The sequence below is a fragment of the Pieris brassicae genome, chromosome 10 (genome assembly GCF_905147105.1).
Source record: "Pieris brassicae chromosome 10, ilPieBrab1.1, whole genome shotgun sequence".
Taxonomy (NCBI): domain Eukaryota; kingdom Metazoa; phylum Arthropoda; class Insecta; order Lepidoptera; family Pieridae; genus Pieris; species Pieris brassicae.
This window is the reverse complement of record NC_059674.1, coordinates 18198161-18225509: the sequence shown is the minus strand read 5'-3', so window position 1 is coordinate 18225509 and position 27349 is coordinate 18198161. Positions and strand designations below refer to the sequence as shown.

General features: G+C 32.8%; 1 protein-coding gene across 1 annotated transcript; it reads left to right on the top strand.

Annotated features, from left to right (window-relative positions):
• The first annotated feature begins 465 nt into the window (after nt 1–465).
• LOC123715524 lies at nt 466–22984 on the top strand. Its single transcript, XM_045670567.1, has 13 exons — nt 466–542; nt 7579–7612; nt 7939–8064; nt 9580–9627; nt 12927–13068; nt 14009–14092; nt 16213–16346; nt 17010–17146; nt 19257–19411; nt 21129–21207; nt 21903–22065; nt 22282–22438; nt 22809–22984. The coding sequence occupies exons 1-13, from the start codon at nt 526–528 to the stop codon at nt 22982–22984; spliced, it is 1452 nt and encodes a 483-aa protein (XP_045526523.1). The 5' UTR covers nt 466–525.
• Nucleotides 22985–27349: the final 4365 nt, after the last annotated feature.

Here is a 27349-nt window from a genome sequence, read left to right as displayed (position 1 = left end):
CCTTTTGAATGCTGTCGACATATTTATATGTTCGCAGAGGGAAATCACAGTAGTGATTTTGTGTATATTATATGTTTAATATTATATATGTACTTTATTATATTTTATTTAATATTTCTCGACATCATCGTATTGGTATAGACTGTAAGGATAAAATATGCTCTGTAATATATATATATCCTGCCTAAAATAATTCTCAATAAGATCGTACAAATTCTTAATGGGCCGGCAACGTACTTGCGAGCCATATGCCAATGTGAGTGTCTATAGTGGCGGTATCACTTAAAATCACTACTATATAAGAATGAAAATGAAAGCTTGTGTAATAAATTTGAAAGTATATCTTTCGCTGCACTAAGCTCTTTATAGAGTGAGGCCTTTTGCCAAAGCGAACAATAATGGTTGCATCAAAGACAGTCGGAGGCTGCTGCGGTCATCATTCCTCCACCAGCCGCTGACCAAATACGAACTCGGTGCGAGAAATTTTGATCTGTGTTGTGTAATGTGTGTTTGTGTTTGTGCAAAATGGTGCTAAATACGAGGTAAGAAGAGTGTTAATAAGAGTTTATTTATAGCTTTGTGTAAATTGTGTGTGATAATTAAAAATATTATAGAGTATATTTTTATTTTTGCTTATTTTAATGTAAATTATATAGTTAAACATATTTTAGGTACCAAAAAGGCTTCCTTTGTTGTAAAAGACCCGAGGAATGCCACTAGACTTTAAACATTAATTTATAATTACAATTAAAACAATTATATTTATAAAATACGATGTATTTTTTTTTATTTTTCGCTAGTGGATCTCTTACACTACACATACACTATATTTGCGAGTTGTTTTCTAATGAAAAACAATCGTAAAAATATTATTAAATAATTTAATTAGTAATATGTAATTAAATTATTGAAATTGTTTTAAATTAATACATTTTAATTTTGATATATTTTTGCAGATCTGTGTTAAGAATATTTTTTATGATACTTTATCGCCAATGTTATTTTCTTTATTTATTCATACAACAAATAAATTTAAGATTAAGATAGATAATGTGGTACGTTTCTAGGATATAACTTGGTGTGAACGTTTTAGAGCTGTAAAGGAACTAATTTTCTGGTTAACAACCATTGGATTATCAACGTAACGAACAGTACCAAAAACAGTAAATGCAAATTGAATGGCGGCTGTTGCAGTTAAAAGTTTTGCGAATAAAATTATATTTGTACTAGTTCTGTGACCCCGCTACGCTTGATTGATAACCGCGATGATTATTTGCTTTCAACGATTTTGAATAAAACATTTAGTAAGATTTCCGCGCGACCTTTCTTCGTCATGGAATGTCTATCTTTGTCTGTGGTTAAAATATAGAAACACAATTGAATATCCAGCCAGTGAGTTTATTGTTTATGGTTCCCTTGCTAGTTTTTATGGATGAAAAGAGAGTTTTCTTCTTTGATATTAAGTTTTTCTACTGTTAATCGTAAAAACGTTAACATTTGTTCGGGAAATCTTTATTATGCACTTTTAGTGTAAAATCAAATTCCTTATAAACTATAAAGTAAGCTTCGATAAATTGATAAGTAAATATTGGATTTAAAGAAGTAAAGTTATTAAAACATACATGAGAATAAAATAAAAAATAAATCAGTGACGCTACAACCTTTTTTTTGATCATTTGCCAATGTGATAGGCAAGGTATAGGCAATCCAATAGTTGTTCAGCCTCCCGTGCCTGACACAGTCCGTCACGTTTGGGTCTAAAGTACGCCGGTTAATGTGCACATAGAAACTCCGCAGCCGGGGCTTGAACCTACGACCTCGGGGATGAGAATTGCACGACGAAGCCACTAGGCCAACACTGCACTGTGAAAAAAAAATGAAGAGCATAAATAGTAAATAATAATAGTAGTTATAATAAAAACGTTTTAAACATTTGTTTGTTTATAGTACAGTAACTTGGGTAATTACAATGACTATACGAGGTGTAAAGCGATGTCATATACCATGGCCCATGTTGCGTGGCTTAACGGTGCGTTCCGGTGTCGCCTGCAATTATTGACATTTACGATTTTAGGTGACGCCATTTTAAAACTTAAAAAAAAAAAACTTTATTTGACTCAAAAAACATTACATTTTGTACTTACATTCTAAAGTTTGTAAACAACGCAACGCAACGAAACGTTGAGATACAATATTCATTTTGGTCAACCTTATACATAAACTGCTGATCATAAAACATTAAGAAATATACTGGAAATATTTTTTTTAAATTTCACGCTACTCCATAACAAGAAAACTGAAATTCCACGTAAATCATTATTTATTTAGACAATCATGTCCACGAGCGTTTGAGTTACAAAAATGCTTTTGTATAATTTATTAAATATTTGTCTTAGTTCTTGAGATCATAAAATTATCATTTAGCGCATTTATCCATGAGCGTTATATATTTAATGATAGATAAACTATATAGTATAAGTATATACTTATTGAAAGAAATATAGGGCAATGAACGAACATTTTTTAACTTGATTAGACAATAGTAAACAAATTTAAATTGTACAAAATGACTTAAGTAATCGTTATGCTTATGCCAGAATGTTGCTTTAAATGAATTTTTATCGATATTTTCGGTGCATCAGCCTAACGTTGTTAGTATCTAAACGTAAAATCTAAATTATTCTGTATATATAATTTCATACGAAATTAAATTTCATAATAAATAAAACTTATTAATTATCTATTTTGTTTTATACATGTTCATTTAGTTTAGTTTTTGTTTGTATGTGTCAGTCATTTTTAATTTGAATACGAAGTGTTTGTTATGAGTACATTTTGGATTGATTATAAAAGAAATAGGATAAAAGTGAAAAGAAAATTTTTTGCAACACATTTGGGTTTAACCCCCTCATATGTTTTTATGCCGTCAAAGTCGTATCCATGTTCCTATTCCTCGGTAATTTTAGCGTAACGTTTTTATGTGAATCGAGTGTGATTTCTCTTCTTATAAATGAAAGTTAACAAATATTTTCTTAACAGATACATCTCTAAAAGTATAAAACAAAAAAAAATTAATATGAAATTAACACATTTGATATATCCATAAAGAGTTTCACTGATAAAGATGATATAATGAACAATGCATCTTAAAATTTGGACGAACGTGTGTGTTTTAGCAGAAACATGTTTTCTTTTGAACTATTGTCGTTTTTAAATTAATTTATTAAACACATTTGAGTTTAAATGTGTATTCTGTTTTTGGTTTTGATATATTGTGTTATTAAGTAAATATTATTATAACAAATAAATAGTATTCGTATAATTCATCGCAATGTTTTGAATGCTTTAAAGTAGTCAGAAATATCTCAAGCAAGTATTTATCTAAAATATATTTTTTCCAATTTCTTAATTAGTAATGGTTTTAAAACAAAAATGCATATTTCACAAAACTAGAAAGAGCTCTACATAATATTTAAATACCGACTTCCGGTTGCCTAACTTTTGTTATAATTGACGCCCTTGTAATATAAAATTGTTGTGGAAGGAAGCGTAAATAAGGTCGTCGAAATTGTCGATGTTGTAGGAAACGGGCTAAGGTCAGGTTTTGTTTAATTAACCGATTTATAATTGATAAAAAAAATGCACATCAAATTATCTTATCGCAGGAGACAAACATCTAACACTTGGTTTAGATGTTGTTTGGTTTGTTAAGTTAACCAAAATTGTCATGTATCTTAGAAAAGATAGCTTGTAATATCTACTGTATATATATCATTATACAACTATATATACTTCAATAAATAAAAAATAACTTATTAAATTTAAAACAAGGAGTAATAACGATAATGGCCAAACTGGATTGATAGCAAAGTTATCGTTAAAGTTAAAGGTAAAGTTAAGTTAGATAAACATTACCTTTTCATTTATATTCGTACTTTAAGCCATATTTAAATAAGTATTTCAACAACATCCGATCATGAATCAGCTCGAGCTGTGTTAACTGTGCTGAGCTGTGTGCCTTAGATAAGCAAACAGCCTGAAGTAAGCTGGATAGGCTCTACAGGCCAACAGTGAGACCCATTAAAAAATATCCGATCATATAAATAAATCTAATAATGTATGAGTAAATAATAATAAAACTCTTTGGTAAACGGATTTCAATAATTTACTACAATTGTATGCAGTTAACATAGACTTATCGTCAAAATCTGCTTGCTAGAAAAGACAACAACGCGTTTATGTCGTTCTAAGAAATTTATTCCCTTTAATTACTTTTACATTTGACTAAAACCAGTTCATTATTTTATTTACAAAAAATTGAATTTTGATTACAAACATTGAAGGAAAAATCTTCGTACACACGATCATTACTAAAAAGCATTTTGTTTTTGTCGTCATAAAATATCAGTGACTGTATTGATTGATTTTTGAGTTCCAGTCATTAAAGGCATGACAATTATTATAGAAGCGTATCAGTGCCTAATGATAATAGAATTAATTTCTCACCTGCAATAAAGCAGTTAACTTGACATAGCCAAAGTTTGCCAGAATGTCGGCTGACATGAGATAATAGTTTATTAAATATAAAGCATTTAATAAAAGTATTCTACTACTAGGAAACTGATTGACTTTAATATATGTTTTGTAAACTGAAATGTTCTTTCTAGGTCCGCATTTCAGGGCTGTCGTCAAGTGAAATAGTTTTGATTCTGTATAAAATTCTGAGGCATACCTAGAACAATATCTAAAACAATTCAATGAGTAACGGGAACAATTTGCTCACGAAGTTAACTATAGTCCGATACGCAGAGCGTTCAATTTGATGCGATTAATTTACTTTGAATGATACGGATACTTGCCTCAGACATAATCGTTGGAATGTCTGGTCATTGGAGATTGAGAACATTAAAAGATGTGTAAATTTTTCAAATATAAAGAGAGTCTACTCTCTTATTAACAAAATTATAATGGCTGTATTGGTCTTAGACTTCAAGTGTCTCTAACCATTTTTCCTTATAGGAAGATGGTCTTTCAGTACCTAATACGGAAAGGTTTTTGCGTCTATGAAGTTATATAGATTTGGGGTTGTTTCCAAAGACGAAGTTTCGTCGATACTTGTTCCTGTGTTACATACAGAGACAGAGAAATCAGTTGGAATGCAGCGGAGATTTGAAAGAATGATCACAGTGTAATCACAACCAACACTGGTCCTTCCAAATAATGAACTTTCTAATCAAATCTTTAGCTATTTTCAATTAATTGAAAATTGTCTTGTGTTTTTAACGAATCATAAAATCATTTACATGTTTCAGAACAATACAGAATCTTTAACAAGCACTGCCAATAATTGGAATGATAGTAGTAAAAAAGGCGGTCCAGGACACGATCATACCGAAAATATTATTTTAAGTCATTTATTAAAAACAAAAGAGTACATTTGACAACTTGGCGTGGTTATCTTTAATTGCAAATGTTCAGTACGTCAAACGTATTGACAATTTTCAAAGCTTGAAAAGCTTCAAATTACCCATTTTCCTTGCATTAAGGATACTCAGGCTACGCTTCAATGAGCAGGGGCCGATGACCGCGCTGGGAAGCTTATTGTAAATGTTTATTATCATTAAGCCATAATCTTTATGCAATCGTGCGGGGATTTTAGAGGAAGTGCGTGACGGAATCACTTCATTTGGATACTTTTTATACTCGGCAATGAGATCGGACTGTTAATTAACCGTAAGGGGAGACAAATTAAGATATTACTTTATTTATTGCGTACATTATGTTATAATGAAGTGTAGCGATATTTATATTTCGTTTCTCAGGGTTTTCGCGGATATGAGGTCGTCGTTAGATGTAAACATTTCATTAACTTTTATAACATTTATAACTTTATTCAATAGTATTAAACCATACGGTTTTATTAACATTTAGTTTATGTTATAAACAGGTGATTAGTTATTTTTCCTGTCCTGTACATAGTAATAAACAGACAAAATAGAGACATTGACAGTCCTTTGGTATCCTGTCCTCATAATTGTTTTTCTTTGATCGTAAGTTGATTTAACGTGTCCGGAAAAGATTTTGCTTATAAAGTTTTAAAATACTTATTCTATTTCACATTGATCACGATTATTTGTAGATTGAGAAGCACTTTTTTTAATGCAAAATAAATTGTATACCCAAATCTAAACCGCTCTATTATAGCTAATTTATATTTGTAACGGTAATAAGAAAAATTTAATACACAATAAAATTATATTTTCGCTACCAATTGAACACGTATCCCGTCCTGTCTTTTGACCTGTCATTATGATTATTCAAAATAATGCCTGCATCACGATCTTCGGATTTGCTACTTTACATTCAGTAACATTAGTTTTTTTGTTTGCAAATTGTTCACGATTTTGATACAATTATTCGATGTCTGTGAGAAAAGAAATTTGAGAATGATGTTCATTTGAACTTCCATTTTAAGCATCTTCTACCGCATTTACCATGGAGAGTGTTCAGAGGAGTTGTTCGGATTAATACCTGCAGCTGAGTTTCAGCATCGGACGTCGAGGCAAAATACAAAATTCCACCCGTATCACCTCGACGTCCGACGTTCCACAACTGAGCGTTTTCTAAGGCAATTTTTGCCGCGCACCACCGCTATGTGGAACCAGCTGCCCACTGAAGTATTTCCGAACCAATTCGACTTAGGGTCCTTCAAGAAAAGAGCGTACAAATTCTTAAAAGGCCGGCAACGCACTCGCGAGCCCTCTGGCATTGAGAGTGTCCATGGGCGGCGGTATCACTTAACATCAGGTGAGCCTCCTGCCCGTTTGCCCCCTATTTTATATAAAAAAAAAAAAAGTCCCGTAACATTTCAGTTGTATCTTTTTCATTCCAATAAGTGGGCCACTGGCCATCTGTGTCTTATCTATGGTCGTCTGACGACGTGAACAGGAGGGATTCAGCGTTAAAAATGGCGCGTTTAACCCTTTAGCTACTGTTCCATCCTACATACCATTAATAATGGAGCTCATACAGAATAAATTATATGACGCCTGTATAACAGACTGTTTGGCGTCTTTCCCTATTATTCTTTAATGTACTCAACATTTGTTGTCTTAGGGATGGTGGGGTACAATAAATTGGATCCCATGCGGGGCTTACAGTTGGCCTACTACGTACTGAAAGTCTTGAGGGGGGTATTGTGCCACCCAAGTGTGCTCCAAGAACTCGGTTTCTTTGTACCTATGGGATTTGTGCGTTGGCGAAGGCCTAGGTTGTTTATGATAGCAAGGGTCAGGATCAGTCTGTTGCACAGATCCCCGTTATCAAAGATGTTGCTTCAACTGAATGCTGTCTCCGACACTATCGACATAATTATAGGGTCGCATAGGAAATGTATAGTAGTGATATTGTGTATATGATGTGTTTTATATTTACTATAATATATTTTATTTCCTCTCGACATTATCGTATTGGCATAGTCTGTAAGGATAATGTATGTCTTTCTGTAATAAATAAAGATTTTTTTACGTTTATCACACTTCACAATATAGATAAATTAAATGAGATTTTTGGTTTCAGGTTAATTTTCGTTTGCTGTCTTGTTTTATTTAATGTGAGTAATACATGTTTTCAACCTTTTACCTTCAATCTTGATATGTAATGTCACTTCTAAATAGGCAGACTGCTTGAGAAATAACTTTTGTGTCGGGTGATCTTCTGTGCCTATAAATAGAAAAGAAATACAGTTTCGCCATCAATTAATCAAAAATCTGCCAGTTTGAGTGCCTTGTGTTAAGCACGCAACCAAGTTCAAACTCTTGCATATCGTATAAAGAAAAAATATAGTTTCAAATCTTTCGAGACACACAAGAGATTGTTTTTGTAGCTTGTTAACGATATCATTTAACTATAAAACTTGTAACAATAAAGTATTTACAGGGTGTGTCTTCCCGAATATCACAAGATACATCAGCGGAGTCATTAGAAGCGTCAACTGATAGCATATTATCTGCTGAACTTCACGAAGGTTCTGGCGAAGAACCCACAAGACCACTTACGAGGAAGGTAAGTTCATTAAAACATTTATTCATTTACGTAACACCATGTACACTTATGAACTTCATAAAGAAATACATATTAAATGCTTCTAATTGTACATTTACCGCCAGTTCTCAAATCAAGGGCGTAGAACGGAAGATAAGAACTGGCAATAAACTCTCCGCCACTCTTAATCGTTAAGTTTTATGTTATACAAAATGTTTGTAAGGCGCTGCAAGCATTACACCATGTTCTACATGACATCTTTAAATAATTAGCTATAATAATAAAAAAGATATATAAACGCAAAGAAAATAACAAAGATTTGTCCTCTGGAGGCTTGGTGAAATAGGAGCACGCACTTACATTCTCGTGGGAAAAACTCGCAAACAGATAGTCGAAATAACATAACAACTTATTTATTTATTTACACTTCGTTACCTTATACAAAAAAGATACATATAAAAAAGCAGCTTGCATAAGTTATAAGGCAACGCCTTATCGCTAACAAGCGATGTGTTCCAGGCAACCCTAATATGGAACAATAAAAATAGGAACACCAACAGATGTCAAAGTACAAGAAGTGTATAAATAATTGCCAAATAAAGTCTAAAGGAAAAACAAAAAATAAATAAACAATAATATGTATTAACAAACATGTAAAAGCTAATCCAAATGTAAATTGAGTAACAATTAATATATATAAGTAGTAGCTAATTACGGGGCAGGACAAAATTGGTCAAAAAGAAGAATTTAAAAAAAATTTAAAGACTGAGCTCGTCTGATATAAATAGGTAAGGAATTCCATGGCAGGATACTTTGCATAGTACAGGAGGAGTGATAGAATTTATCATAAAGAAACACGGTTATATTTTTTATTTAACTTACATTTTATCATACATTACATTACGCTTCACAGCACTCATAGTTCAACTTAAAGATAGTATTATATCAAAAACGATCTTAAGGTTTGCTATGTAATCCTATTATATGTTAAGTAGCGACGCATTTGCAGCGAATTTTTGTTTAAGAAGACACATTATTATTATTCATCTACTTGAGATTCCCTAATAGTGTGCTTTACCACATAATTAGTCAAACCAAATGATTAAACTCAATAGAAACTTAAAATACCAGCAAATACCGCATTGTATTAATAAAATATAGATATTTAATCACGTTCCCACAGGTTACAGAACTACGGTATAATGCTTTCAAGGAGATTTATGTTTAGATTTTTAAAGGCACGGTGATTCTAATATGTGATGGTATTCTTAGATTATAAGTGAGATACTAAACATGAATGTTAGTTTGATATTGCTGACTTAATTCAGCCAACATTTTAACGGCAACTAAAGCATTTGTTAATTTATTTTTACTTAACGTACGAGAACTTCAGCGTGTTTCTTATTAAGTACTATTCATAATTTCTATTAAACAACTGGTTGGAGTCGGTCTGAAAGGAATAAAACAAACGTGGTAACGATGAAGAAGATAACATGTATTTTAGGATTTGTAATATTTTAAATATATTTTTTGCAGAATCAAACACGTCTGGCTCTTAGACCCGATGGAAGCGAGCAGGATCCGGTGAGTTAACACATACATTTTATAAGAAACACAATACAATATAAAGTAATAAACAATTTGCCCAAGGGAAATTCATATTTCCCTTTCGGAAAACCTCATGGTTACGCCATGTCGTAATAACACTTATTATTTCGAATCCAAATTAAAGAAAATTTTTATAAAAAGTGAAAATATATCTAGACTAAAATTTGTACCTATTTAATCAATTCCATAAAGTATTAAAAATAAACAATACCTATGATGTAGAGTTGCAAAATGGTGTTTGTAAAAATAATTCATGGTTCTTCTATTTCATGGTTGAGTTACGTGTTACACAAGTTTGTATATGTACTACTAAACTTCAATGGGAGGCCACTGCTAGCTTATGCAATATAAATACAATAACGCCATACATTATCTTTGAAGGTAATTAAAAACGGACATTGATTAAATACTCATTAACTATGAAGAATTACGTAACAGATTTTTGTAAGTTTTGCGAAATTTTAAGTTATTAAACCATCGTGACTGGAGACCATAACATTAGGGACTGATGTCTGCAAATAAATGTATGCGTGTACAAGTGACACACGTAAGAAGTGAATTTTATGACCTTATTTTTCGAAAAATTATCTACTATATGCAACTTTACAGAAATTGATTAAATAAAGTTAAATTAGATAAAGTTTAACAAACTGTTTGTTTATTATCATAGACATGAATACAAATAATACAATTATTTCATTTTACCTTATTACTACTAAGATTATTACAGATTTTCATTAATTGTAATAGATTATTACTATCATTGTTATAGTTATTATATATTTTTCAAATCAACCGTGGTAGGGACAAGTAAAATATGGCGCGTAACGGAAAAAATTGACGCGTAACCGAAAAATGTGACGGTAATTTTTTTTACAACGCCGATAAAGAAATTTCCCTCTTCTAAGAAATTAATAACGGACGTTGTATAGTTTGTCCAAGTTCTAAGATTGATGAGGGCGTTATAAAAAATGTCTGATAAGGTTTTTCTTAGTCTATTTATTAGGTATATTTTTTACGACATTAAACTTATCACATGCTTAGTTTATAGACAACTTAAACTGTCAACAAAAACGGATATTTTGCTTCGAATATATGAATGACAATAATTAATTCCCTGGCGCTACTAAATATTTGAACGGCAAAAAGACAGCGACTTAGCGAAATTTTACTGCGAATTGTGTTGAGTTCATGTTATCAGATAAATTGATAACGCAAGTGCGTTGGAGCCATCGTGAGAATAGTGTGTTACTATGTTGGTAGTAAGCACAGATATACATCTTTGACCCGGCGACGGTGTGTGATAAATAGCTGTTTCTCGACTTACATTGCGCGCAAGCATTATCTGCTCTACATATATTTCCCTTCCCATAAAATCGCAATTATAAACAATTAGATTGAATTCGCCTCGTGCGCTTCCTCTTTTCAATTGAAGTGATAATCTCACATTTATTAAGTGTTCATTATTAATATTTTTTTTAATTAATTTGAGATGACTTAATTTCCTTTTTTTTTGTTGTCCAGCAAAATGTGGAAATAATTGCTATGTCCATTTAATGGGGATGTATGACGTTAACGCGACTGAAACCACGAGGAACTAGTTATTGATAAAGTCGTTCATTATGCATACATTAACATCTGTCCCTAATGTTATGGTCGATCACAGCCTGTAGGTAAGGAGCTCGCTGTGATGCTCTCCAGTCACGATGGTTTAATAACTTAAAATTTCGCAAAACTTACAAAAATCTGTCACGTAATTCTTCATAGTTAATGAGTATTTAACATTGATTATTTTTTTTTTAATTACCTTCAAAGATAATGTATGGCGTTATATGGTCTACATTGTGTAAAAAAAATTGGATGTTGTTGAAAACAGTTTTTTTCATTGGAATCAACTGTTAGGTTTGTTATAGAAGCTTGGAACGCTGACACCGGGTTTTTAAAGAGTACCCAAAATTTTACACGTTATAATGAATTGTTATGTTGATTCAAATCATTTTTATTTATATGGATGTGGTTCATTTCATTTGTGGATAGACATCTAACATAAAGCTGGCTTGGCTGACAGTAACTCTTATATGAAACCCGTATGTCTACGAAAAGTAGATCTTTTGTGAAATTCAAAAGCAAAAATCGTGCAATTTATCGAGACCAAGATGTAAAATACGCAGCCAAAACAAAATAGAAATGCCAGCGTGAAACAATATGTCATGTTCTCAATTCAGTTTATTTGCACGTACGAAGAAATTGATTTTATTGGTAATGGAGTGGCTACAAGACAATTGCCCTAAATTTTATAATTTGAGACCGCCGTGCGACCGCGGCACACTTACCGACCAAATCTAGTTTTTTTTTCTGCAAAAGTTATCGTGACTGTGAAATGGTGCATTACAGTTAATATTTGTTTTGAATAATAGATGCAATTTGTTACATTCTTGAATGCTTTTAAATAATTTCCTTAGTTTTTTTATTGGGCGTTTAGCCCAGACAGCTATGACCAGCAAGACATGATGTTTATGATAATCGTTTGGTGAGTGTAGGCCCGTAAAATAACATTGGCACAGTTCACAACTGTTACAGTCTTTTATCGGGAATCAAATCCAAGACCTCCTTATATAGGCCATTGTGGAACGGTTCGTACCACAAAATCGTTATGGATCTAATAAAAATGTTGATGTATTTGGTTAAAATTCATAAACCTGATGAGTACATTGATAGAAGGCAATGAGAAGTCGCGGTTGCAGGATGGAGGTTGTTAAAGTGGTTTTTATCTCAGGGCTATCAGTGTTCCGCAACCATGTTGCATGTTTACGCTCCCGGGAAATGTGAAAAATTACCGATTGCCTTATACATTTTAAAATTGGCAGCTTGTCCTATCTTAATTGGAGAAACAATGTAATTGAGTATATTGCGTATATTCGTCACGGCTGGTAATAATTCAATTCATACATTATTTTTGAAAACATAGACATAACATTTATTACTAACAAAACACACACACAGAAACACATACAATAACAATAATCAAAAAATAAAAATATTTTTTTTTAAAGGTTTAATTGTGTAATGCGTGTGTGCTGAGGAGCAGAGTTGTTCCACAGCGCTGGTCATTCTGCTAGAGACCACAGCAGCTAGTTTGCGCCTCAGTCGCAAAAACAACAAATAACTTGTAAAAATTGTTGTTGTTTTTGGAGTATACTTACGACCTACCTAGTGGAGAATACTTACGACAATTATTTTTAGAGATACTATAACTAAATTACCTTTTTTAACAGGTTGTGTTTCTGTCTGACAAGAATAGCTACATCCCAGTGAGCATTAAGCCTCGTTCGCCATCTCCAGAGCCTTCTTGGCGAGAGCCTCCAGCCTGGGAGCGTGAATATAGACGGCAAAGGACCAATGGAAGTCGAGTTCAATGTAAGTATAAGTAAGCCTAGCAATGGAGAAATATATAGAACTTAATGATAATTTTCCTGATTATTAAATTAATTATAATGGATAGCGAAAAAAACTGCATTTTAAATCTGTACCTACTAATCCGTGATCATTGTTTTGGTGGGAATTAAACCCAGTTCCTTTGGGTTGTACGGTTAGTAGTTGCCTGGTGATCGCTCGATAGCGATAAGCCCTCCTTTTATTTAATTTTTGTCAATTGTAATATACCTCTGTATGCATTGAAGTGCTAATAAATAAATATACGTCAAATGTAATAACTTCACGTTTTCGTCAGATATTTTTTGTTAAGTTATTGGTTTATTTTGAACCTAGATCTTCCACGGTCATGGCATTATGCTAGGCCATTATATCCGGGTGCCTACTGTGTAGATGTATGCTTTGTGATGAGTTTGTAAGCTGCGGATTTCCCACTTGGCGTATTGTTGTGAAACCGGAAGAATAATGATGTTATCGATATTTACAAGGCGTTAAAAAGTATCCAAAGTCGACCTTAAAACAACTTGTAAACTTTGATAAAATAAATGCTGCTATTATTCATAAAAATTAATTACCTATAACTAAACAATTGACGGTTTTTAAATAATAATGTTCTTACTTTAGCTATAAGACCTTTTGATTTTTGTCAAAGTAAGTTTACGCTGTTATAAAAAGGAAAAGTAAGGTTATATTATTTCAATGAATCAGTTAGTTTGACTTTTATAATATACACAAATATGTGTGGTATTTGAGACACAAATAAAACACAATAAGACGTAAATTTCTAAATTTTACCTCCTTGTTAATAATATATTGAAATCTAAGGTTTTACTTAGCGATACTTAAAAAACTGAATGTATGTTCCTGTCCTTGTATTGGGATAGAGATTAAACGACCATAACTCATAGAGATTTATTGATTTCAGATATAGAAGCCGAATGTCAAGATGATTTTATGAAGATACGAGTTGGTTTCAATGGCTCGTTTTCAGGATTGGTTTATTCCGCTGGTAAGTTAAATACAATACACAACTGAATGTCAAACCGAAAAACAAGTTTAAGTTTTTCCGTGTCACCAAGATACATTTTGGGTTGAGTCTATTTTGTCGTGTCGAATGATTTTATCAGTAAACCTACAAGTCTTTATATATGAATAACAGTTGTACAGATACCGGCAAAAATGTTGAACAAATGTCCTTGGCGATTTTTAGGTATCACTGTGAGGGGGGGGGGTGGCGGGAGAGTGACTGTGAATCAGTTGACGTTCGTGTCCCGCGCTATGCGCAAACTATCCCCCACTCCCTTGTTTGATGCTCAAGAAGTTTGCCGGTATCTGTAACATGTGAACCTCGAACAAATAAAAGATATTTGAAATTATGGAATAATTTAACACAAATAAACACAATGAAACACGTGTGTTGGATCGTATTTAACTTCGAATTTAGACGTAATAAGGTATTAGGTTGAGCTTTCGGCCATATATTGCATTTGTTTCTATAATAATTTTACTTTCTCAGGCAAGTCGGTCTCAGCAATATGTACCTGGTTGTTTGTTTGGTTAGGCTTTCGGTAAGATGTGCTCCTAATGTTGCCATCACTGCAAGATGCACATAGAAATTCCTTTAGTGTTCAGCCAGGCTTTGAACTCACGATTTTGGGTTGAGGACGATTGCTGTGGCTCTACCCTTAATGATGTGAAAATGTATTTCATTTATCGTGAACAAAGCACGGATTATTTGACTTTGAATTTTGTGTGAAAATTAACAACAATATTATTTGTATAGGCGGATTTTCCCGTTATTAAAATTGCGAGATAACTTTGCATTGTTCAGCACAACGAGACAACCGAAACTACGTGTTTATTCAATTTAATTTAATAGGCGTTAAGAACAATTAAACACATGTCTCGTTAGTAGTTTGGCCTAGTTACCTAAAATCCTTAACAAAGCGTCGGAGACTGGTTTTTCACATAAAACTCTTATATATTGGTGGAGTTAGATTTCACGCAAAAAAAAGACAAAAAAATATAGATTTTCAGATAAAATTATATTAATTAACTGTGCACTGTCCTGCATTTAATGTAGATAGAAAAATCGAATTTAGTTAAACCATATTTTACACAATTATATTTATGTGATAGGAATCAATCTATTCGATAAAAGACAGATTCCACAATAAAGAGATTCTGAATTTAATAAGCTTCAATAACTTTATTAATCATAGGCCCTTAATATATATGTAGTAATCAAATTCAATTGTTAGTATATAACAAAAATGTTTCCCGCCGTTAGTTAGCTTTGAAATTAAACAAAGTCTATAGCAGATTTTTGTAAACCCGTTAATCTTTTCTCATGTGTAGCTAAAACCAATAAGTAATTAATATACAGCGAACGTGTTATATATAATGCCCTCTAAGGATATTCTCATTTATTTATTTTTATTTTATTTTCGCTCTCAAACATCACACATGTTGGTATATATGTATGAAAATAACATAAGGACTTAAAAAGGCGTAGCGCTAACTAGAACAATGCGCTTCCTAACAATCCAGTAGCTCGCAGTATCGCAGCACACAACTAACTTGGACATTTCTATTGAAGAAGTCGCATGGATACGCCAAGCATCTGCAAATAAACACTGTAAATACATAATTATATAGGAATAAAGCAAATAATAGGTTTCTAAAACGAATCGGCGAAAGAAAACATGTTTAGCGCTCAGTTTCGATTCTAAATCCTACCCTACCCCATCCGTTATTATTATTATTAAAGCTTTATTAATTAGTAGAGCAGTGTTGGCCTAGTGGCTTCAGCATACGACTCTGATCCCTGAAGTCGTAGGTTCGATCCGCGGCACCAATGGACTTCCTTTCTATGTGTGCATTTAACATTCGCTCGAATGGTGAAGGAAAACATCGTGAGGAAACCGGCTTGCCTTAGACCCAAAAAGAAGGCACAGAAGGTTGATCTTTAGTTTATTAACAAATGATCATGAAACAGATACAGAAATCTGAGGCCCAGACATAGAAAGGTTTTTTTAATTAATAATTACATACAATAATTATATTTCATAGTATACGTATTGTTAATATTCCACCGATGCCATACAAATTTACCGATTTTTTTTGCAGGTTATTCATACGACCCTGACTGTATGTATATAAATGGTTCAGGTCGTGACTATTACGAGTTCTATATACAGCTCAATCGATGCGGTACTCTTGGAAGAAATGGACAACACGATGAAACTAGAAAAAATCCCACGGTAAGAGGTTCTTTAATGAGCTGTATTTGGTAGAGAAGTAAAAATTGTTCTTAAACTCAAACACTGTAAATTAATATAACAATGCTGAGGTAACGAAAAACTATGATACTGAACTAACGATATACTCGTACAACGACCAATATTTAAGCCTTGACTTGTTTAAGCTATCGCGGAATGTGCTTAAGGAGTATTAAGTGTCTATAAAACACCTGCATCATGAGCACATCCACCTACACACCATCACATAACATAGCCAAATTAGATATTACTCAGTGAAATGTATTGAATAATTTTCATTATCTTTCCTTCTCTAAATGTTAGAACCTTTTTGTACATATTGTTACGAGCTAGGGGATCGGATATAAAATGCCGTAGATTTTTTCAAGGGTTTATTTCTTGATAAATCAATGAGCAAAGAATGTAACAGAATTAAATATAAACACAAATTACTCGCAGAAATGCACTTATTACACACAAAAACAGTCTCCGATTACTTTAATTATGCGTTCATACAGTCCGTCAGTTATCTAGTACAATCTAGAAACATTGCAGTCAACCTGTCTTCGTAACAATATTATGTACTCCATCTTTAGTATCGATTTTGTTACACAAAATTGATGTTATCCGTAGAATTACTTGACTTAATGAAACTGTTTGTCGCAGAAGAACCTCATGTGGAACACGATAACGGTGCAGTACAATTCTCTGATTGAGGAGGAACTGGATGAGCATTTTAAGGTCACATGCGAATATGGATACGATTTTTGGAAAACCGTCACCTTTCCATTCCTCGATGTTGAGTAAGTGGATTTGACTAGATGCCCAAGTTAAGTTCGGTGGGGGTTGTTGAAGGGACGTTCAAATGTATGTTAACGAAAATCTTTGTTTGAAGCTGGCCGGCTTTAATCGATTTAAATTTGAGCTTATACACCGGCAAACATCTTGAATGTGCTTTCCTGCGCAGAAGCGATTTTTAGGTATCACTGGGAGGATGCGTTATTGGTAAATCAGTTGTGTTCCGCGCTGTGTATGATGCGCAAACTTTCCCCCACCCCTTGTATTGAACGAGAAGTTTGCCGGTATCTGTAACTAACATAAAATTATGGGTAGTAGGTGGTAGTTATTGAGAGTTCTTAAATCTAAGTGACTCGTATGTTACCTATATAAAATATATAGTCGACTTATTGGACATTATCGAAAACGAGAGACAAACTAGAGGGCATATTTATAAATAATCCGATGTATGTACGTAACATAACTGTCGTATGCCTTTTTTAGTTTTCAGTACGCAATATCACTTGAAAGCTTTGTAGTACGTACGCCTAGAAAACGTAGTATCAAACAGAAATGTATTTATGGAATATTATTATAATAATGAATATATTTATTTTCAATACACAATTATATATTTAAATTCTTCTTAACGTTACCTTACTTTTTATTTAAGGAATTTAAAAAAAAACATGCGCTTATTATTTACTTAACGTGAGATTTTAGTTCCAATAAAAGTTAATGTTGGAACTAATCGTATAGTGAAAGTAGAACCTATATTACCAAGTTCAAATTTAATGTTAACTTTTATTGATTTGTTTGCATTAGCCTAGAAACTACACTACAGTGTGACGTTGTTTTTTCCATTGGAACGAAATTATGAGATGTTTAAGTTGAAATTTTCATGGAAATGAGGCCAAGTTTTATATAGAACTTTACGTAGTACTTTTTATTTGTAAACCGAATTTGACGCTCGTTAACTTGAATGGGAAGGAACACTATTACAAAATCGTTATTTTCTATGCCAGGGTACAGACATAAAATCTAGATTTTTTTGTGATCCAACAATATCTGTCAATATTTATTGACTGTGTGTGTGCGCGCGTTGATATGGTTGAGTACTCAGAGTAGGACCTACGTAAAGTATTTTTGTGTTTATGCATTTAAAAAATTAAAGTATATTCTGATAACGAAAATGTATTGTTTTAATGGCAATACAGGACTTACTTCTATCGTCCATTATTACGAAACACTATTCCGAAGAATCTTCAATAGATAATGAAAAGTGTACGAGCGTTGGTTCATTATATATTGAGGCAGGTATAGTGATATTGGATCGCGATATTTATTGACCGTCTGACATGCCTATGTCTATAGGTAATCTAGAACAATGTTGCTTAATTTTAAGAGTAAGATCTTAAAAGACCGAAAACGAACTTACTTGCGAGCCTTCTAGCATAGTCCATAGGTATCACATAACATGAGTTTCCTACCCGTTTGCGCTCTGTTCTATAAAAAAAAATATTTTTCGCCTTTATACAAGATAAGATGAGTAACATAACATTTTCCCAAGTAAACAAATAAAACATTGTGTAAGGAATACAAGTGTATGTATAAGAATGTCAAAGACGTTCGTGTAATTTTTTTCATTAAATATTTTAATAATGTACACGGTATATATGTATATAAAATGAATTTCATTTTTTTTTATATTACATTACATACATATTCAAAATCATTTATTCATTTAAATAACACAATGTACACTTATGAAAGTCAATGAAAAAATACATATTCAATGCTTCTAATTCTACATTTACTGCCAGTTCTCAAATCAAGGGCGTAGAACGGAAGAGAAGAACTGGCAATAAACTCTCCGCCACTCTTTTTGATTGCCAAGTTTTTTGTTTTACACAACGCTTGTAAGGAGCTGCAACCATTACACCGTGGTCCACAGGACATCTTTAAGTAATTTATAATAATAAAGTAGATTAAAAACAGAGATTCAAATTGAAAATACTGTATACATTATTAATATATTTAATGAAATTTTCGTCCAATTCAATGATGCAACAAATAGGTTAATTCGCGAAGGCAGTGATGTTTACAGATTGTATAAAATTTTATGTATTTTTTTAGGGTCGCTACCGGAAATCCCGTAGTGTTCACGTTGCAACCCCCTGAATGCTATATGGAGATTCGGTCTGGCTATGGTGCTACTGGTGCACGAGTCTCGGGTCCTGTACGCGTGGGAGATCCTTTGACTTTACTCATTTACATGAGGAGTGCTTATGGTATGTCTATACATTTGGAGCGTTATGCAACTTGGCAATTCTTTTCATCCATTAACGCTTTTAATTTGCGAAAATCCAAAAATATTTCGAAGCATTTATTTGTTATTGACGTACTATGTATATTATTGAATAAATTAATTAATTGTTAAAACATGTAAAAACATTCCACTTTTAAATAGAAATTATTTAAAACTACCAGTTTCAATGTATGTTTTAACAACTGAAATTGGTTAAAATAAACATAGTTTTTTCTAGATTTTTTGTCATGTTTGACTCATTTGCTCAACGTGAATGTTAATTATATAACAAGACATATATCTTACAAGAATAAGTAAATAACAATTTTTTCCTGAAATCGTTTAAGAAATTACGCAACTTCAACGTGGAACTCTCACTCTTGGGGTGGTAGGTTCGCTCCCCGACTGTGCACCAATGTATTTTCTTTCTATGTGCGCATTTAACATTCGCTCGAACGTTGAAGGAAAAACATCGTGACGAAACCGGCTTGCCTTAGACCCAAAAAGTCGACGGCGTGCGTCAGGCACAGAAGGCTGATTACTTGCCTATTAGATTAACAAATGATCATGAAACAGATAAATAAATCTGAGGTCTAGACCTCGCGACCGCGCTAGTGAATTATTTTTAACACTAGAATTTAAATCCTTAAATAATGGTAGGCCTTAACAAGTAAGGGTTTGTTAAATATATATTTGTATTTCTTTTTCTATAAAGTATTGTCGTCGGTGATGTAGAATAAAAATATTTTCCTTGAAATACTTCCTTGGTAAGAAAAAGTAATTAGACCAAATCAAAACAGGCTTCGTACCCGTTAAGCGAAACTAAAATAGCCCTTAAAACGGTATACGTAACCGTTTTTTGTTTTAAATAACGTAATTGTTACAACTGTAACGCGGATTATACAAGGGCGGAGGCTTAACGGGTTATTATGTCGAGATTGCGTGTTTTATCGTTATTCATAGTTCATTGATCCGTCAAATTAATTGTAACGGATAGTTTAAATGTGTCAGTATCGTACGGTATGTGAATATGGGTTATAGCGCGTGCTTAAGGTATGCTTGTAAAAGATTAAACGTCACGGATAATCATGCTTTGAGGCACAGTTACTTCTTCGTTAGTAAAACATTTCAAGTCCAATCGTCAAGTGGATGTAGTTACAAAACTACATATCAGATGAAACAGAAGGTTTTCTGGTTTGATTAGATTTCTGTTTCAAGATCGTTTGTGAATTGAATAGGCAAGTAGGTGATCAGCCTTCTGTGCCTGAACCACGCGGTCGACTTTTTGGGTCTACTGTAAGAGATCAACCAACCTCAGGGATTGGAGTCGCACGCTGAAGCCACTAGGCCAACACTGCACTTAGCAGTCTCTTCTGTCTAGTAGTGTTCATATAAAACTCGTGATCAACACAAAAACGCGTAATTTTACACGGTTTCGTTATTACAACAAAATGTTTACAAAATGAATTTAAATGATTATTCTGAATTGAAGGATTCTGATGCTATGTATAAGTCAGCTCTCAATCAAAGCTTTTACTTCCTCAGGGCGCGTTCTTTAAGATGCCTTTCTTTTTAGTGACACAATATGAAAACTCCTTCGTTTTTTTTAAATATCATAGAGACCAGAACGGGACAGGGCATGTGCCCTTTCTCACTCTTGATCGTGCCTCAACTTAGACTTAAAAAAAATGTGTTTTCAGATGGCTTCGATATCGTGGTAAACGACTGTTTTGCACACAACGGTGCAGCTAAACGGATTCAACTCATTGATGAGTTAGGGTATGTTATATAACTGTTAATTGTTATAACCTCAATACAATGTATACATAACTTAGCAATTTTTATTATTCTTGACATATAATACAAAATGTTCTAATAAAAAACGAGTCTTAGAATTAAAATCTTAATGACAGACCAAAACTGGCGTATTTTCTACAGACTAACAAACAAATTAAATTGAACATTAATTCAATAGATAATTAATAGATACATATAAAGAATTTAATTTAAGTAATATAATTATTTCTTTACATTTAAGGTCGTAGGCCTTATAGCAAGCAAAATTTGTTTCATATTCTATGTTATTAAATTTAAGTACATTATTTTATCTACCCAGATAGTGCAGAGTAAAATTGTGCGTATAAAAAAATAGTTTAATTAGCTAACTGTATGAGCCGAGGCTGCAAATTTTGCTCACTCAGGCTTACTTAGTATTTTAAGTGTGGTTAGTTCCTAAATCTTCGGAGTTACGCCCCGAGAGTAAAGCACTGTTACTTTGCAGTAACTCGTTTAATAACTATAAACTTTCTTAATTTCTATTTTTGTACGCGAGAAGTTATTAACATTATTTACTTCTAATTAAATATCTAAATATTATAGTTATATAATATAATTCTGAATTACATTATGTGATACATGAATCAAGCTACATTTGAGCAAAAATACCTAATCACTAATTGGTTCCAATCTTCCAGGTGTCCCGTAGATGACAAGCTGATCTCACGATTCCGAGGGTCGTGGTCAGAATCTGGCGTGTTCGAGACGCAAGTGTATGCGTATATGAAAACGTTCCGATTCACGGGATCACCAGCTCTCTATATAGAATGCGATGTTCGAATGTGTCATGGAAGGTGTCCTGTAAGTCCCTATCGCTTTATAAATTATAATTAGTACCCATTTGATAAATAAAATTATTACTAGGATGTTATTTACAAAGAGTTTGACTTTTAAGTAATGCATATAATCCGGAGGAAGATCTCTGGGGATGTAAGAATATTCTCTAATAATTATGAAAACGCCTGCTAAAAAATTACGAGCAAAAACTCAGGGATTTAAACCTCTATACCTCTTTAGTCCCAGCCTTGCCATTGGCGTAACATGAAGAGTGTGCGACGTCGTTCAGTGGAAGAGAGCGCGAGTGTTGCGCCAAGACTGTCAGAGAACATCTCTCTCTTTCAATCATTACGGGTTTTGCAAGAGGGGGAAGAGGACGAAGAATCATCAAGAGCTGGTACGTATACTATTCTCGTTAAATGTAGTTGAAATATGACAAACGCAATTAATCTCTTTCTAATTTACAACAACAACAACATCTTCTTAACCTGTCAAATTCTAGTGAACTTTCTCTAACTAAACATCCTCTTTTATTAAAGTTTTTTCTTTTCTTCTTTTCTACCCAAAAACTGCGTTTAACTTGAACATTCGATATATTCTCGATCATACTATATCACGTTGCAAGTCTGTGATTATTCACTGCCAGAACATGAGTCAAAGCGCAAACACAGATGTTACCTACTTTAATACTTAGCGCCATCTATTGGCCAATATTTAAAAAACCTTGCCATTTGTATTAAATCCATAATTTTTAATATTTGCAACAGTTTCAGAAGGACAAACCTGTATGAAAACATCAGCGTTATCCGCAATGATAGTATCTTGTGGGTTACTAATTGCCGCATTGCTTGCTGCTCTACTAGTCGCGGCTCGCGGCTGGCGGAGAAGTGAACGAAGAGCTCCTCTCCATGCGTATGTGCCCCATAAGGGACGGATAAAGTAATTTAAAATAGTAGTCGTTTCTAAATAATCTATTAAATATCGTCTGTTATAGTAGCTCTACCAACTAGTATTAAACGCTTACTTTCGAGACATACTTATATACCGACGGCGTTAAATTGGAGAGCTGAGTGGATAAAGACTTTAAGAATTCAATTAAGACCTAATCCACAGTTCCGTCGAATAAGTAAAATTATTGGAAATAAAAGATATAATATATGGTAGGAAAGTTCTTAGTAGAATTTTGTATGACGTTGGCTCGATTTCCAGTTTTATTTGATATATATACAACGTTTATTCTGTACATTTTTTTATATCACGTGGCAAGCTTACGTTTGTACTATTCCATACAGTTCAGAAGAAAGGAAATATTTTAACCGCTGATTAATATAGGCATGACAAACTCAGATTTCCTTTATGTTGATATTTTAATGAAATGTAGTAAAATGGACTTAAAATTTTGTTAGAAGTCAATCTCTCCAATCAAAGGTTAAGGCTCACAGCTGTAACTCGTAAATCCTGGATACTTCGCCTGAAACAATAATTTTATATTTACCTTGAAACGTAGAAATATACAATTTAACAACAACAGAATATCATACGAGTACAATATTTTTAAAGACGGTTTTGAACGTGTTTTCGTTTATAAAAAATTGTATTACAATTTGTTTAGTCTTTAATAAAACAAACATACTCAACAAGCAACATAATCTATCTATAGATAATAAGAATTAAGTGTATAAGTTTGTTATGCCTCCGTGGTTCATTCTAAGTGATCCAAATTCGTCGGCAAAGTAATAATTAGGTCCTACGCACCGTCCGCCCTGTGCCCCACTGTGGGACCGTATATAGGTATCTAATTATATATAAGACATATTGCGAGGATTTATATTTTATTAAAATACATCTCCTTCTTTATGTCTTAAGATTTTTAAATACGCAAATGTAACATTACTAAACAATAAGAATTATTTATATTATTTAGGGCATAGTTGAGTTACAGTATTGTTATTATCGACAACTAGTTACGAATTACTCTACGGACTGTTTATTTATTTATTTTAAAAAGGCACATAAACGAAAATATAGAAACACTTACAGAGAATAACACCTCATACAAAAACACTAAACATGTGCATCTATGACAAGTGTGCACAACATTTAGAGGTTAATTTTTCATTACAATGTTAAAAGAACTTATACAATAAAAATAAAAGATACTAAACTGGATTTAAAAATTTGTTATGTGACGGATTAACAGTGGATGATGTACCATCTTACGTCTAAAGATATGGAGACTGTCATTAAGCGGTTCTGCTTCACATGTACTCAGAGCGTCGTTTAATGTTGATAGAGATCTGTTTTGAGGAGCATTACAACCGACGTTGGTCCTGCTGCCCGAACGTAAAAAAGGACCTCTTTTGTTCCTCTTTAAGAGGAAAGTCTCTTTAATACAATAGACAAAATTTTCTAGAATATTGTCTTTGGCTGTCACGAGTATTTATGCGTAAGTTTGGCAAAATTTTAAACGACTCATTACCGATTTCTGAGTGTTTTGTTAGCCGCACTCGTACAAGGGTTAAAAACTATACAAGTAACTAATGGCCTTCTTCAATATTATGTAATAAATGACACGTTTCTAAGAGAGTAATATATTGTTATATTTGTAAGTTTAGTTTAATGTATTTTAAAGGTTAAGCCCGTTTTATGGGTAGCCTTAAGACTAAGTTAGATTAAGTAACCATGTAAATATTAAAATAATTTTTATACTGTAATAAATGATATGACAGCTCATATTATATTTCATTAGTAGTTGGGATTCCCGGCGACTGCCTCAGGTCAAAGTTCCCCAAAAACGTAAAAATCATGGTTGGCCAAACCTAAAAAAAAAAAAAGTTTGTACTCTACCCCCACTAAACAGGCCGTGTGGAGTCGAATGCACTCACTCCTGAAGTGATAGCTCTAACCGTTCCAGAGATAGCTTTCCCAAAACCCTTGCTAATTACTTACTAATCACCACCTTATCAGCTACGAATGCATCGTTATCTACTTTCCTACATTCACTAACCCGATCTATGGCTCTAAAAGAAAAATAGAATAAACTATGTCTAACCTAACCTAACCTACGGGTCTAAGCAAACAACAATAAATATACCTAACCTACATTAACACCATTATCTATAATAAAATTAGATGTAAGAGTTACATATTTAAATAAAACATTTTTATTCCAGGTATTATTCTTTTATTTATATGTCCATTATATTTCTATACAAATTTACTAGCACCGTATCATTGTTCTCTGAGTCACACGTAAAATTTCTAAGGAAGTCTTCTAATCTCATCCCCCTGAACTTGTAATATATGTATCCCAAACAGTACTCTCCGCACACCGCCGATAGGTAATCCTGAACCGTAAGGCTATTGTATCTCCACATGCAACAATTCCTCCTTAAAAATCCTTCTATTGCATCAATAGGTTTACGTCCAAACGAATCAAAGTATTCCCCAACTCTTTCAACGTTTATATGAATAGCCACCCAATGAGACCCCGGCTGTGAATCAGGGTCAAGATTGCATATGATAAGTGCTGGCACCTGAGCATACATCGGCAATCGATTTGAAGGATATACGTTGCTCTGGAGGCTGGGATGTATTCTACGAAGACTCATTTGCACTTCTAGTGTGTTCATACTTTAATATGCGTTTACTCCCCTACTCTTTCACTCTTTTACTGACTACATTTATTACTATCAATTCATATTTGTACCAATGTATTTAAACACACATAATATGATCTCAACATAAGTAATGAGTCTCTTTGTAAAAAAAGTAATGAAGGTAAATAAAAACCATGTCATATTCGATTACATTATATTTTATTATTCTTAATATCATAATAATTACATAAGTGATTGCTTAACTACTATAATCCACACATACATTTCTGTTCTTATCTATTTCTATAATATTTGAAAACTCTGCGTAAACTACACAGTTAATTGTTTCAGGCAATGCGCTCTCGAATCTTACTTCCATTCTTACACTACCATGGCGTACAAGATTCCAATGCACATTAGAGTTAGCCGACAAGTCAGGTGTTAAATCAAAAGCTAGTAAACAGTACCCATTTGAATATTGCTCCTTCGATATTCCATTACCTTCGTTAAGAAAATGTATACCGGTGCCTGAGTACAGGGTGTGGTATGCGCTAGTAAATACATCGTTTGGAAATGATGGTTGTAACGCTTTTGAAGGTATCTGTTGACCATCTATATATAGGCTAAATGAGCAAATACCAAAATTTTCAAAGTTGAAAGGATTTTTACCATAACTACCGTTGAATGCTGTATTATTCACAAAACCTGTCCTAAAAATATATTGTCCAGTGTTTTACCCTGCACACCAGATGGTATGGTCAGGACTTTCACTTCACCTCTTGTTATAGGATATTTAGCCGTAGTAGTGGCAAGAACCTTTTGATGAGCTATTAGTATTGATGGATTAATTTTTGCTCTGCGTATTATTAAAGTTGCATCTGTTATACATACTTTGTACTTATTATCTGCATTCTGTGACATGAGGTTAAATGTTTCTCTCGATCTAACTAATTTTATAGATAATTCGACCCCGTTAATGAGGAATTTATCTTGATTGAATATATCCCCATATTTATCTCGGATTTTGTATATTAGATATATCTAAAACGCTGATGTATGATTTCTACTATAGTTACATGAAAGAGAAATTTACTTCAAATCTGAAACTACTGTATACAGATACTGACAGTCTCATTTATCAAATATTTACTAGTAACTTTTATAATGATATAAAGCCAGACATTTGTACACATTTCGATACATCAGATTATGATCCAAACAATGTTTTTAATTTTCCTCAAGTAAATAAGAAAAAATTAGGTTATTTTAAAGATGAAAATTGTGGTAATATCTTTACAGAATTTGTGGGTTTGCGATCAAAAATGTATGCATTACAGGTAGATGATAAAATTATTACTAAGGCGAAGGGTGTTAACAAATGTGTCACTAAAAAATTAACGTTGGATAATTATAAGTCGTGTTTGTTTAATAAAAACGTACAGCATTGTAAAATGTATCGGTTTAGATCATTAAAACATAAAATTTTCACACATGAAATAAATAAGGTGTGTTTATCTTTTAATGACACTAAGCGGTACATTTTACGAAACAAAATCGATACATTACCTATAGGTCATTACCAAATCAATAGTATGTAATTAAGTTAATCATTATTGTAAATATAACAAATTGTAAATTTTTATGTAAATTTAATTTGTTTTGTACATGTATAATGTATACACGTGTACATTAATATTGTGATATAACAC

What these genes read in the sequence shown, in the direction of transcription:
- LOC123715524 (XM_045670567.1), top strand. An exon ending in ATGGAAGCGAGCAGGATCCG is followed by an intron (nt 9,628 to 12,926) that starts GTGAGTTAACAC and finishes CTTTTTTAACAG; the next exon opens with GTTGTGTTTCTGTCTGACAA. An exon ending in TGTGTCATGGAAGGTGTCCT is followed by an intron (nt 22,066 to 22,281) that starts GTAAGTCCCTAT and finishes ATACCTCTTTAG; the next exon opens with TCCCAGCCTTGCCATTGGCG.